The 15674-nt window shown below is 41.6% G+C and overlaps 2 protein-coding genes across 3 annotated transcripts; one reads left to right on the forward strand and one right to left on the reverse strand.

Moving 5' to 3' along the window:
* The first annotated feature begins 4080 nt into the window (after window positions 1–4080).
* mitfa (melanocyte inducing transcription factor a) lies at window positions 4081–9414 on the forward strand. 2 transcript variants are annotated; one of them, XM_062545748.1, is made up of 9 exons: window positions 4081–4113; window positions 4485–4715; window positions 6579–6674; window positions 6793–6910; window positions 7380–7472; window positions 8096–8152; window positions 8244–8319; window positions 8554–8701; window positions 8989–9414. In XM_062545748.1, exons 1-9 carry the CDS (start codon window positions 4081–4083, stop codon window positions 9412–9414), a joined length of 1278 nt encoding a protein of 425 aa, XP_062401732.1. The 2 variants fall into 2 exon arrangements, with proteins under 2 accessions (XP_062401732.1, XP_062401733.1); XM_062545749.1 differs by having other exon boundaries at window positions 8099–8152.
* Window positions 9415–11490: 2076 nt separating this feature from the next.
* eevs (2-epi-5-epi-valiolone synthase) lies at window positions 11491–15367 on the reverse strand. Its single transcript, XM_062545750.1, has 5 exons — window positions 15152–15367; window positions 13734–14367; window positions 13263–13490; window positions 12566–12818; window positions 11491–12353 (listed from the first exon to the last, which is right to left on the reverse strand). Exons 1-5 carry the CDS (start codon window positions 15307–15309, stop codon window positions 12271–12273), a joined length of 1356 nt encoding a protein of 451 aa, XP_062401734.1. The 5' UTR covers window positions 15310–15367; the 3' UTR covers window positions 11491–12270.
* Window positions 15368–15674: the final 307 nt, after the last annotated feature.

A 15674-nucleotide genomic window follows, 5' to 3' on the forward strand; every position in this document is an offset into this window, starting at 1 on the left:
AACATTTGCAAAACACCAATACTTATGTACAAATTTTATTTGTCGATATTACTGCCGCCTTCAACACAATACAAATTCACATACTCCTGCAACGACTTATTGACTTGGATTTGGATGGGTCCTTGATTGTGATTGGCTGAATCGCATTCGATGCCGTTGCAAATATCATGATAAACTCACACCTTGACCTCATTTTGTTCTATAGTAATGCGCTACCACAAAACTAGCACAAAAGTTAGAGTGGCTGCGTCTTGTTGTTGCATGGCAACCATTCATATGGAGGAAATATATTTCTGATTATCTGAATATAAATGTTAAGATTATCTGAATACATCGTTACGTTGTCGTTGCTGTGCCTTCGTTTCGACGTAGTAACCGTTTTAGAAAAGCAATAAGCCACTCGAGTTAAACAGTATTACCCACGGCCTCTCTGGGCTTATTGCTTAAAGGGACACTTCACCGATTAGCATTAAGCTTTGTATCTTTAGAAAACCAGTCATGTTTTTGAATGGTCGTGCATCATTCCCTCAGTTTGCCTTGAGATGGGAGAAATACAGATTTCAATGAAACCCATGAATAGGACTTCCTGCTTTCAATGGTGTAAAATGATGATTTTTACATCATTGAAAGCAGTAAGTCCAACATTGAAATCCGTATTTCTCCAGTCTCAAGGCAAACTGGGGGAATGATGCACGACCATTCAAAAACATGGCTGGTTTTCTAAAGATACAAAGCTTAATGCTAATCGGTGAAGTATAATAGGGGCCCCTCAAGGATGTGTCCTGTTTTCTATACACATGAAATTACACTAAATCATAGAACTTTAAAACTATTTAAATATGCAGATAACGTGCACTAGTGGGACTGTTTCACAAGGATGACAGCATAGCTGACTATATTGAACATGTTTTAAAGCTAGAACAGTGGTGTAAGGCCAGCTCAATTTTACTTAAAGGAACATTTCACTGTTTTTTCATATTAAACAATGTTATTCGCGTTGATACATACCTCTCACGTTTCAATGCGTGCACTCACTGGCTCTAGCGCGCGGCACAACTTTGATAGCACTTAGCTAGCCCAGTTCATTCATTAGGATCCAAACAGAGATGAAGTTAGAAGCGACCAAACACCTCCACGTTTTCCCTATTAAAATACAGTTACACGAGTAGTCACACGACCAAGTATGGTGAGACAAAATAAAACATGGTGCATTTACAAGCAGGTAAAAGGGATAACTTTAGTGTGGCGGAATAACATTGGGAGGACATAGACTTTGCGCAGTAATATCCTCACTCCAAAGTGAAACTGAAAAATTGCCAAAATTGAACGTTTTTTTTTCAGGCTTCAACATGGCGTTTCAAGGGGCTTGTTTCCGGTGCCGAAAGTGCCAAACATTTCCAGTCCTCAGACATTGCTAGCAGCATATCAGAAGAGCACAGTCAACATCAACAGTCATTGTGAAGGTGGCAGAGTGTAATGGGATGATTTGACTGTCTGGCAGTGTGTAAACACTGTGAATATGGCTAGCTTTGACCATTGTGCCCTGGAAACTTAACCGTGAGTCACTCCAGTGAATCTAGCCCTGCAATTAGATGACATTTGTAAGTCACCAATAAAATCCCCAGCCTAATGAATTAAGATAAAGAATGTGGATAAAAGCCCACTTCAAGTGTTTGAATAGTTTGTGGGCTGGAGATATAAAACAACAAATTGAGACACCCAAAGTGTTTCACGGTGAAGTGGCAACCTCACTAACCACCACCAATGTGTACCTATCTAATGCACGGCAGCCTTTCTGCACCAGAACACTTACCACACACCAGCTTGAGGTGGAGAGAGATGGAATAGAGATGGAAATATGGATATGCTCCAAAAAAAAAAAAATCACCTCACTTTGTCTGATTCATGTCTAGCAATGAATTAGTTCATTGTTTCCTTCCTTAAGGAAGTCAAACGTTTTATTACGCATGTTCGTCTAAACATCGTCTGTCACAAGGTCATAGCCCCTCTGGGATATTGCTCCTGGTTACACCCCGTGTAGCCTACTTCCCAAAAGGGTGATAAACTGAAATTTACAAGTGGGGTAAAAAATACTTTGAGGAGGATGAACATTACATTTCTTTTGTTTGTATAAACTCTTAGTCCTGATGGTATACCTCAGAAGTGGGGCATACTTTGAAACTGAGCATGTTTTGACCAGTGTTTTTGACTTTCTAAAGTGGTATGCTCCTCCATACACATTTAGCGCACGTTGATGACATCATCACTGACACATGATCCCATATGTTGGGAGGCACACGACACCTCACACGAACTACAGCTGTTGAGTTGACTCACCATTGTTTGCTCTTTGGATCTTGCTTGTGGTGTTAAATGAGACACTGATTTTGCCCAGTTAGCAAATTATAGCATTAGTTAGACATCATACTTTGCCCATCATTAAAATAACTGCAACCCTACTGATTAAATGGAAAAATGGCTTGCCATAATAGTTGTCCTGGATGGATATTAGACCTCATAGGCTTGGGCGCCTCCTTTGCAGGATGAATGAATGGTAAAAAGCAGTAATGTAGCGATGAGTCTCCCTGATCCTTATCAAGGAACACTCCGCTTTACTCTCACATAGCAGGCCATTGAGCTGATTTTGTGTCTGCTCACTACAGTACATGTGTCATCCATTGCACGTTCGGTGTTGCCAATGAACCAGTAGTTTTCCGTATAATTGTGGTTGGTGAGCAATTAGCACAACTAAGCAGTTAATCTGATTTCACAACCAGGTTAACAGACTGGAAAAGTGTTCTGTTATGAGCTATATCTGCACAAGTAGCTCTTTAGATATTTAGTTCAGTCAGTTAATACACACATTGTAGCAAAGTGGCAAGTTTGTTTGTTGAACTGAAAAGAACATGAAACATGGATTTCTTCAGTTGTATGCAGTAGCCTACTACCGCCTCTATGCTTATTAACACATCATACCTAACAAATACTTCAAAAATGATTTTGATTTCATAGTGTGAACAAGGAATTTTGACCTTCTGATAGCATCATCGGGGAGAGTTCACAATGCTTAATGCTATTGCTTCCCTGAGGGATTCCTCTTTCTGCTAAAGTTGAAACAGTTCAGCAACATAGCGTCTCCTCTCTGTCTGTGAGCTTGGTTAATCATTAATCATTTTGGCATTTCCCATAGGTGGGTATGTTCAGGAGTACGTTCAGGGTATGTTCAGAAGCACAAGGTAGATTGCAAAAACGCTGCTGATTGTACTGATCTTGCTGAAGTTGTGATGCATGCATGGTCCATTTGGAAGTCTTCTGCATATCCTATTCAAGAGACACAATCCTATGTTATTGCAGAATGAATATCTGAATGAAAAGCTTTAATGTCTTTGCCCTAAAACCAGCCGAACAGATTTTGGAATCTGCGGATGGCCAACTTCTGTGATAGTGTGGGATGTATGTACGTCGTCCACTGTTATTGCGGCCACAGTTAAACAAACGTTGCATAGCACACTCAAAATAATCCTGCCAGATCATCTTGCTGCTTTGCCTGAGATAAGTTTTTACTAACACTCACATTCATTTGATTCTTTTTGTGAACTTCCCCCATTTCTAAGTTTACTCTGTCATACACGCTCTTGTTTTTAGACCAACAGTTGCCGTTATTATTCTCCGGACACTCAGAACAAATAATGTTTTATGCTGGATGAGTGGAACTAAAGATGAAACGTTAGGTAGCCTTGAGCCAGTCGCTGTATGCGGACAACTTGCCCATCAGTGAAAGCTCCCTTTGTGCAGCAAAAGAGCTGACGTCAAATGGACTCCATAAAGACATAAATTCATCGTTTGGGTAGAAAAACACAACATGAGGAGAATGATCTCTCCTTCTGGCCCCTAATATGCATAACTAATTAGCCTGTTCTCCACGCCTGTGCCTTATAAGTTCAACTGGCCACGGCTTGTCTCTTGATTGTACATGCAAGCTCTGCAGTCCACAAGGAATCCACCTAATAGAAGACCTCATAAAGGGAATATCTGCTGAACACTTAATGCTCTGAGTAATAGACACATCTCTCTGACAGAATGCTGGAAATGCTTGAGTACAGTCATTACCAGGTGAGCAGTGGTGGCCTTTGTGGCTGTGTGTTTGGTACAGTTATATCTATTACAGTTTGGACAGTGCATGAGTTCTGGAATTCTGAATTGTAATTCAGGCTCCCTGATTTTATTTGCTGAAGGCATGTAACGTTAGTGAATTTTAGAGTTCAAAGCAGGCAATGAAAATGTTTCACCCTTGATGAAATGTCTTAAGATACTTTTAGATGCTTAGAAAGAAGATCAGATGAAAGATCAAATGAGCCAGGTTTCCATTTGAACATAACCATACATGTGGCTATGATCTGTCAGAAAACAGCTTCATAAGATTCTTACGTTTGTCTCGTTTGGAACACTGAGATATAACATGGTGGTTGTGTTTTCCTGTCCAGGTTCAAAGCCATCTTGAGAGCCCGACCAAGTACCACCTCCAGCAGTCTCAGCGGCAGCAGGTGAAGCAGTACCTCAGCTCCACTCTGGGTGCCAAGCTCGGAGGGCCGAACGGCAGCGGCCCAGCTTGCGCCAGCCAGACCCCGGAGCACGGGATGCCCCCGGGCCCAGGCACCAGCGCTCCCAACAGCCCCATGGCCCTCCTCACCTTAAACTCCAACTGCGAGAAGGAGGTAAGGACAAACATGCAGATGACTTAAGGAGATAGGTTAGACACAGAGAATACCACTACTGCCATTAAACATTTCTGATGATTTAACTTAACACTCAAACTGTGTGAGGGATATAGGGTAGACACACAGATACCATATCGCTAACGTCATGAAATGATTCTGTCGGTGAGACCGACTAAGTCCACGTTTCAGTTTATGCCTTCACAGTGTTTCCTGTTATCACGTTTGTTTTGGTCTGGTTAGTAGCCTTCCCTGATGACAGACAAGCTGATGGAAACAGTTGCTTTGTTAAAACAATTATGAATTACTGCAATTAATGCCATTGAACATCAAATTGCCATTCTTCCACAACCCGCATAATTGGAGTATTCTACTGTCATTGCAAAATCAACATACAGTATGTTGATCTCATTCTATGCTATTGTCTTACCAAGGAATTGATAGCAAGTTTGGTAAACATGTGTAACTTACAGCATCTATAATGTGTAACTTATTGAGTCTTATTGATTAGATTTCAATGCTGCCTTACAAGAGCACAGTGTATGTCAATTGGTTGACCATACCGCATGCAATTTTCAAGTCAACATACCAGTATCAGTTTTTAGACAGTAATGCAACTCTACAATGTCATAGATATAAACTACTGTAATGTTAGAATAAGGATTTCTAATGCATACTTCTTGGTGCTCACTCTGAAGAAAGAACTGAGCAACAGGGTTCTTTGAGAGAGGGTTCATTCAGCAATTGCTGGGTAGTGCATTAACCCAGATGGCCTCAGCACACCCACTCCAATGAGTACCAAAGAGAGATATAAGAGCATGTTTTCTCCATGATTGGGCAATATTATGGAAAAGTGTTTACTTCACTTTTTCCATTCACTCCCCATGGTCTTTTTCTAGAATTAGAATGTCAATGTCAATGTCAATTTATTTGTATAGCACTTTAAAAAAACAACCACAGTTGACCAAAGTGCTGTAAAAACAAACAATCAGACAAACAAGAAACATAGGGTACATAAGACAACAGAGGCTAGACGGAGCAGCGTAGTCACCAGCATGCCCACCAAGTGTGACACCAAGACAAACAAACAAATTTAATGAATAACAAATCGCTACATAAAGATAATGTCGTACGGAGCGGCGTACTAGCCAGCGTACCCTTGGCACAAGACATACAAAGACAGACATTAAACAAAAAACAACAAATAATAAAAACAACACAGACAAACACTCAAAAGACAAAGTTGGCACAAGACAAAATATGGCGGACTCAAATATGAGAAAATGAGAAAAATGAGAATATACTGTATCTGTATATCACGGTCAGATCAGACCGACATTTAGGCCGATGTTTGCTTCAGGGCAGACTGTCTGATAGCACAATTGAACAGGTCAGAGTGACACTGAACACATCCTCGAACACACACAACTAAAAGGATCAATGTGATGATTACAGAATCTAGATCATGGCAAAGTTCTGATTAAACCACAGATCTCTAGTGAATCTGGACTACAGTACAACACTATGCATCTTGACTCTTCTTCAGGGTGATTTGGGGCATTTATTTACATTTGTCTAAATATAGACTAGACATGCCGTGAACTAAACCCAAACCCGTAGATTTATTCACTGCCCCAACAGTGCAAAGGTTGTGTAGACGCTAACAGCTGAAGCCTATAAACTGTACATGAGTAGTCTTCAGCGGCAGCCTATAAGTTGTATATCTGTACTCTTGGCTATTGCCTAGGGGTATATAAATAGCCCTAATGTTTCAGCTACATACTGTGACCCTTTTTTCGTGGTTTGCAGCCAAAAAAAAAAAAGTTGAATTTCAACATTGTGATGCATTAATTGCCTTGACAGATGGACGATGTAATTGAAGACATTATTAGCCTGGAGTCAAGCTATAATGATGACATCCTTGGCCTTATGGATGCCGGTCTTCAGATGACCAATACGGTACCCTCAGTTGACCTTTTCTTGTAATACCAGAGAGAGCACATTTTCATTTATTAAATATAGTTCTTTTATTTTCATTCATTTGAGGCCTGATGTGAGATGCCTTGTCTTTCACCAGATTCCGGTGTCTGCTAACCTCATGGACATGTATAACAACCATGCCATTCCTCCACCCGGAGTGGCCATCAGTGGCACCTGCCCTGCCAGTCTACCTAACGTCAAAAGGGAATTCTCTGGTAAGCCCATCTCCCCACCTTTTTAAGCCTCTCAAGATCGTTGCGTTAGCATCTGAGAACAGACCAGCCTATAGGGTTGTTGAATGAATGGGTTACTCTTCTCCTCACTGCTGAAAGCAGATTTTCGCGGAAAGCCGTTAAAGAGCAAACTTTACACATTTAAGGATACATTTGCGGCCTGCACAATCCAAATAAAGAGATTAAGGCAAGCAGTGCTTTGGGTTCTGATGTACTGTACGGTGACCCTGTTAGGGTAAGAATATTTGCAATCTGTTGTGGATGGCTGAACACTCTCGCACAGTCAGATCCCATTACCTCTTGCAAATATAATGTATAGGATTAATGTATCATAAGGATACATCTTCAGTTCTCTATGCATTTTACTGTATGTCATCATATTGTGTACAATTTGATGTGCACAATATAGGTCACTATGAATTAAAATGAAATATAATATTGTACTAAATAGTGACGCCTGCTCCAGGAATGATGCACATCCTGGACAAACCTGGATCCTGTGGCAAGTTTGAAAGCTTTCAGAGGCAGGAGGGGTTTCCAGTAGGTATGTCACCATTTTGCCCATTGTTTTTACCCGTCCAGCCTACCCTTCTATCTCCATAAATACTGTATGTACACATACTCAAATGGCTACACACACACACACACACACACACACACACACACACACACACACACACACACACACACACACACGCATACACACACACACACACACACACACACACACACACACTCTCTCTCTCTCACACACACAAAATCATAAACAAGAGTACTCAAGGAACACTAAAATCATATGACAGTTTTGAGACAAGGGTCTTTAAAAGGATGGGGGGATCAGGATTTGGCATATTTGAATTGCACATAATATGGATCTTTTAATGTAGAAACCATAATGTGCCCCAAATTGAAAAGTTCAAATAAAAGTCAAGTGTGGCTTGGCATTCAACTTCATGAGAGGTTTCACATGATTTTTTTTATTGGCCTTGTGCCTCACGAAATACTAAACAATTGACTCTATTCTCCAAGACTTGTGTGACTGTCTCCACGTGTTGAGAACACATAGCAACCTCTAAAACACAAAATTGGTTTGTTTTAAACTTTGGGACTTTGCATTAATGCATCTAATTTTGCTTAGTCAGTGACTCAATGCTGTCTTACTTTCAGAAGCTGAAGTCAGGGCTCTTGCCAAGGAGAGACAAAAGAAGGATAACCACAATTTAAGTATGTCTGACAGCCACACCAGTCAATAATAAGCATGCAATTGTGAACAATTAAATAAACATTTAAATCATTCATTGTATTTTCTCTTTAGTTGAACGAAGGAGAAGGTTCAACATCAATGATCGCATCAAAGAACTGGGAACTTTAATCCCCAAGTCAAATGATCCGTAAGTACCCTGCAATGCTCAATAATTACCAAAGACAAAAATCCATAGATCTGTATTCATGTGGAATAAAAATGCATGACATTTATGTTTAAAAGTAAACATGGTCCCTAACAAACCAAATAAATACAATGAATCTCTAAACGACTTTCTTTATCTTAATGATAACTTCCTAGTTTGCTTTCCTCCGTATTGATCCTGACACAGAGATCATTGTTTTTTAACTGCTGCTGACAGTGACATGAGATGGAACAAAGGCACCATTTTGAAGGCTTCCGTGGACTACATCCGGAAGCTTCAGCGTGAGCAGCAGCGAGCAAAGGAGCTGGAGGCCAGACAGAAGAGGCTGGAGCACGCCAACCGACACCTCATGCTGCGCATCCAGGTGCACACACACTTTTGTTAAATGTGTCTGTTTGTGTGGGTTCTGATCTCCCCAATCGGAATGAATGAAACTTTTAGCTGTGTATTGTGTGTTTGTGTGTCTCTCTGTGTGTGTGTGTGTGTGTATCAGTGTATGTGTGTGTGTGTGTGTGTGTGTCAGTGTGTGTGATTTCCATATTCAGAGAGCTGCAAACTCTAAGCGATCGAGACTGAGATTGAGATTAACTGTATATTGTCTGTGTGTGTGTGTGTGTGTGTGTGTGTGTGTGTGTGCCTGCCCCCATAAAGGAGCTGGAGATGCAGGCTCGGGCCCACGGTCTGCCCGTGGTGGCCTCCTCCACCCTCTGCTCCTCCGAGCTGGTGGCGCGCGCCATCAAGCAGGAGCCCGGCCTGGACGACTGCGCCGCGGCCAACCTCTACGCCACCCAGCCGCACTCCTCTCCCGACCTGTCCCGGCCCACCACCCTGGACCTGAACAACGGCACCATCAGCTACAGCGACAGCCACTGCGACGTGGACGACGACTCGGAGGCCTACGGCAGTCCGCCCAGGGTCTCGGGCAAGCTGGAGGACATTTTCATGGACAACGGCCTGTCGTCGGTGACCTCCAGTGACCCCCTGCTGTCCTCCATCTCCCCCGGGGCGTCCAACAGCAGCAGCAGTCGCCGTAGCAGCACCAGCATGGAGGAGAATGAGAACGGGCACGGGTGTTAGCGGGGGTTAAAAAAAAAACCCTCCCTCACACACACACACACACACACACACACACACTAGACCAAGCAGCCTGTGTGTGTTTAAAAATCAAAGGCAAATGTTTAGCAACATGGACATTTGCAAACTGTTTTACATTTATTTGCAAGAAGTTCATTTGTAAACACTCACAAATGGTTTGAGGAGGCCCTCCAAAAACATTCATGGACATGGATGAAAGGTTAAAGTTCAAAATGAATAATCCAAAATGTTTACACAGAAACGTTAAAATGTAACTGTTTCAGAGTAAAACATATTGTATGCTCACTACAAACATTTGCTTCTGTTCAAAGAATTTTAACTCACCCCTAAGGTCACCTCATATCTCAACAGAGAGAGGCGCCGAACGACAAGACCAGTTTACTGGTGATAAGACATGCACTGGAAGGCTCTCATTCGTAGAACAGATTTTTATATTTTTGTTATTTTGGTAAATGATATGTTAAAGGTTGCATTGAAAATGTATATTTCATTGGGATCGTGAAGTTGATAGTTTTTCATAGAGTTTATATTGTATGTTACCAATATAGAAATGATTTGTGTATAAATGTTCAGGAAAGGATGTGTGCCAATACGAACTTGTACTACATGTTTACAGTGTAGTTGTATTGAAATGCGAGTGCATTTTACAACTTGCGGGTAATGCTGTGTGCAGTTAACTACTGATTTGATTACATGAATTTGCTCTTATTGATTCATTCATATGTTTCAAAACCTTCCAAAACCCTGGAAGGATGACAACATAACTGTATTCTTTTTATTTAGCTGTAACCATGTAGATATGATCTTTTTTAAAAATGTAAAGACTGTATGAAGAATATCTCCTCTAATGATTTTGGCAATCAAGCACACATCGTGCTATTATAGTAAAATTTGTAAAGACCAGACTGTCTGCAGATCCTCTTTATTTTCTGACTGCTCATTACATTTTTAATTACAACTTTCTAAGCAAAGTGCGGTTGGACTGTTACTGTAAACAAAGTGGTAACTGAGCAAAATCCTAGTGGCCCACCCATGTTTTTTGCTAGTAAATATTATCAGATGAAGATTAGCAGATACTGTATCTCAACGTTTTGACAGTTTCTTTGGAAATATAGGCTAAATCCCAAGAATTGGAAAAGTGGTTACCTGAAGCAGTATCTTAACAGGATATCCATTAAGCTTAGAAGCACTGACTCATGTATTGATTGTTTTTTGTAGCCAGTCCTTTCATAGCAGTGCTTCACCTCTCCATTAGCCTGGCTATCATCAGGCTAAGGTCCATCTTTAAGATTGAACATTAGTCTGGGGAGTCTGCGCTGTATTTCTACTGCACAAAAGGCATGATCAATGGGTATAGAAATATATCAAATGACTGTACACATTTGGATAGTCCTTCAACCAATCAGACCAACGATCCAGGTATGCCTGATAAGCTAGTTTGTGATTGGTTCCAGCAAACGTGGACAGGAAGCAGGAGAGATAAATGTGCCAGTCTCCAGCCTGAGCTGTAAGGCGAAATCCAATCGGTGACAGATCAGGCTGGGTTTACCTTGTCTACTTCACCACGGCTCTTGGTTGCTCTATAAAATCGCTAAAAATGTTCCACCACAGTGGTTCACTGAGCATTTTCAAAATAAATCATGATGACTCATGAAATCTGTAATTGTAATTGTTATTAATCATGGAGTGGATGATATGGTTTTCTTCTATATCAAGATTCTATGGCTACACACACATAATATATTTTCTTTAGGGGACAGGCTGCCCCCAGTTTGCTTGTTTCCAGTTGTCAATGCCTGGGCTGCCTATAGAGTTTTTGTTTACAGTGTACTCACCAAATATCCACACTGCTAATATCATACAATGCAGATGTAATTCAAAGTATTAAAAAGTATGCTACTCACTTTGAGTAGTCTATGGGAATATGTTACAAAATACATTTTGGGGCATATATTATATTCTGTAATCTGTAGAGGAATACATTTTAAAAGTGACCTTCCAAACACTGGTGGTGATAGAAAACCTTCGTGAAGAAGACACACAATATTGGCCCTCCAATTGAATTGGTTGAGTTTTATTTGAAAAAGTTCAAGAAACACTGTTACTCCAACAACTATGGATAATAATACAACAATGTTGTCTCAAATAATAATAAAACAAAGTCTAAAGCACATTTGACAAAATGTTGATTATTGAAGCATATGAGACCAATGTAATAACATAAAATCAACAGACATTCGATTTCTCTGACTGACACCAGTTTTTTACAGTTATTTACGTTTCTCATCTACTGACCTTCTGAAAGGTCAAGATCGGAGATTTGAGTATGAGGCAGGACGGTTGCAACAGTTGTGCTCCCTTGATATTTCCCTTGATATTTTGCATTCCTGTGCAATAGTTTTGTGTTCTCTTGCCATATGTCTTGCCTTCCCTCGGAAGCTTCCAAGGGAATGGAAAACGATTGCAAGGGAATGCAAAACCTATTGCGAGGGAAGGGAGGTGCCAACAAAAAAAAACCCTCCACCTCAATGAAAGACACATCTTCCACCATCTTTCCATCTTGAAAATGCACTTCAGTTTGAAACAAACATTACATTAATGTAAAAGAGAATGAACATGTGTAACATATCTACAATGCGATTTAAAATACAGCTGATAAAATACAGTATTGTTCTTGCATGGTCTGTGTGGTTTGTTTATGTGCTTTTTAGGAATACCTTCTCACACGTGGCAATACAACATAACAATGATCCCGTTTTGTAACAAATGTTCATGTTGTTCAAACAGAATTGATCAATACAGGGTAAACAGGAGGTCAAACATTAACTCGGCATATCGCTAGATAAGGCCCGATCCCAACTCATCACACCACCTTTCGTAGGCATGGCACAGCGTGTCATCATCTGTGTCATTGAAGATTTCTGTTGAGGAAAGACAAACGGTCAACTTCAAGATCAAGGTTCCCTAAATTAAACTGAATGGAATTGAATTGATTTAAAGTGCCATCAAAACAAAATGAATTCCACATAAGGAGCTAATTAACTCAACCAACCTCATTTTGAAACTTAACCACTATGCACATGTGAACTGAAACGGCAGCATGCTGCTGCTGTGATTTTAGGCTCTTCCATACCTGCACAGCCAAGACCGGTGGGCAAAGGCATCCTCGTCAGTCCTCCCGAATGCTTGAGGCGTTCGCCCAGCGCCCGCTGCACCAGGGCCAGGGTGAAGTCCCGGTGCCACACGGGCAGCTCCAGCGCCAGCATGCAGTTGACGATCCGCAGCTTCTCGTCCTCCGTCAGCAGGCCTCGCTCATGGGCCACGTACACCATGAAGGCCATGTCGACATTCACCGCCTCCCCGTGCAACAGCGCTGGAAGCACTTTCTGCAGAGAATGGGAAAAAAGGGTTAGGTGCCACTGGGTTCGCTGCGCTTGCCTGCCTGTCTGTCAAAGCGCACAGCTTATGACATAAATGGTGTGAAAATGAATGTAACTATTTAGTGTATTTCCCTGAGGCCCTGTCACACACACACACACACACACACACACACACACACACACACACACACACACACACACACACACACACACACACACACACACACACACACACACACACACACACACACACACACACACACACACACACACATATTCTGAAGAAGTCAACTGGGTCAGTCCCTGCTGAGACTTGTTACCTCTTACTCTTAAAAGATTTATAACTCCAATCTTCCACTGACAAAGGGCCAAGGGTGTCTTTTGGTTTTGTAAGGTATCAACCGTTTTGCTATCTAAGAAACAGAGCTGTCGATCTCATGTGGCCCTCACCATCTCAAGCTCCGGACTTATGAGGTGACCGAAATCCACTAGTCTGTCCAGGTTGTCCTCCCAGAGGTTGGGCGCCAGCTCCTCCAGCATGGTCAAAATGGCCACCTTAGTGGTGATCGCAGCTACTGGGGTAGAGTCCCCGGGGCTAGACTGAAACCTGGAGTCGAGCAGGTATTGGCCGTGCTTCTCCAGCAGCTCAAACAGCCCCCTGTGCTTCATCAGCGCCATCTACAGGATGAAGAAATGAGGGCAGTTATAGCACACCAATCCTGCTCAACTGCACAATTCTTATTGCATGGAACTGAGTTTGGCTGATCTAAAGACTGCTGCAAAATGACATTTCTCAATGTGAATCTATACATTTCTATTTGTTTTTTACAGTCTGTTTTAGCAACAAAAAAAAACATATTACATATTTCAGTTCTAAGCAGCAAGCAAGTGATCTTTCTTGTTGGTAAATAAATCCTTTACCTTGAGCATTTCAGCCAGCCCATTTGAGATTTGCCTTCGTGGTAATGTCTGAAGAAAGGACCTGTCCAACAATGCGGCAGCAGGGGGGATGTACGCGCCAAGCTTGTTTTTACAGTTGGCAAAGTTGACCCCAGTCTTGGCCCCCACGCTGGCATCAATGTAAGAGAGGAGAGTGGTTGGTACTCTAATGTAAGGAGTGCGTCTCCTGTACAGGGAAGCAGCAAGTCCCACAATATCAAGACACACACCGCCACCGATGGCGATGATCGGCTCTGTGCGCCGGTCGATGCCAAACTTGTGGACCTCATTGAGGATCATAATAACCATCTCCATTGACTTGTTTTCTTCTGTGGTGGGCAACGCAAGGATCCTGTGCAGGACATTGCGGCTCTCAAAGTAGTCGGTGACCTGGGAGCCGTAGAGCTTGAACACGGTCTCGTCCATGACCACGAAGCGCTTGAGGGGCCTGGGGTTGTTCTGCAGGATCTGCAGCTGATGGGGATCTCTGATGTGGCCTGTCAGAAGGGCATCATTGCTGGGATCCAACAGGTTTGGGGTCTCTGTTACCTGATAGGTGAAAACAATGGGACTGACCACCGTCCAGGTAGTCCCCTTTTCTTCAGTGCACTCATGTCTGTGCAAGAGAAAGAAAAAAATCCTGTATCATGGTACAATTATCCGAATCCGAAGCATTGCAGGTATTGTATTGCATTTTTCAAAGAATCAGAATCAGTCTAATAATTATGCATCTCTTAATTTCAAGCGGCGATATGCAACAATTTGCCAGTTAACTATAACAGTCAAGACTCAACACATGCAACACCTTGTAAACACCATCCAGACTTTTAACTGGCACTGCCATAACAGAAGCCTGCCAACATGTTCACCAGTGTCTTTTGGCAACGAATGTCTGGCAGTGAAACGTTTTCAGCTCAGAAACACATACATTGGCACATGATCCAGATTGTTTAGTCTAGGCCTATATATCACACACATGCAATCATATAGCCTACAATCAAAATAAATTGTGATACCAAAACTAGTTCACTGATAAAAGCATACCTCAAGAAGTGGTCAATATTTGAATTGTGTTATATTATGGAGGTTGTTATTCATTCATTCATCCTTTAGTCAGACAAACAATATTATGGAGGTTGTTATTAATTCATAATTAGGGTAACAGCCTACCAATGGTGTACGCCCATTTTTTAAGAGAACACATGGTAGCGTGGACACTTGTTCACTATTCAATTATTCTACGATGCACCGAATAACTCATTCATCCATCGTTCGTAGGCTACTGTACAAATAATGTAGCAAATAATGTCTGCAAAACTGCAGTTTTGCAACTGTAGTATTGCAGTGATTTTCTGTAAGGGACACACCAACTTCATTACTCATGCATTTAGACAACTTACATTTCAGCAGATGACAATCGTTCATTTTTGTTCTTCAACGTTTTCCGATTATTTCGTGTCCATGTATCCTTTACTTGTACTAGATAATACTGAATAGGTTTAGACTCGCGATGCTGCAACTGGTCTTGACATTCGTCCATGGATGTGGTAATTGACATGACCAAAAACTAGCTTGTGGGACAACAAGGCAGATAATAGGATTTTGCAGCGAGTGCTTGTTTCAGTTTGCCGTACAGTATATATATCCATCAAGGGAGGAGCCGATCGTTCAGGTAGTGTACCTTACAAAATCCTACCTTACAAAACTCTCCCCCACGTCATGTAGTCAATTCCTAAATTGTTGCACAATGTGTCATCATACAGTGATGTAAGTAGGCCTTCAGGCCTAATTCTCACACCTTATGAGATGTCTTCTGTACATTTGTACAGTGTGCAATGTTTGCCAAGTTCAAAGCATCCGCAATCTTTCTCACACGTTGTCCAACCTAAATAATTGAATGATTGAATGTTAAGTTGTATAAAC

This window comes from Sardina pilchardus, chromosome 9 (genome assembly GCF_963854185.1).
Source record: "Sardina pilchardus chromosome 9, fSarPil1.1, whole genome shotgun sequence".
NCBI lineage: Eukaryota > Metazoa > Chordata > Actinopteri > Clupeiformes > Clupeidae > Sardina > Sardina pilchardus.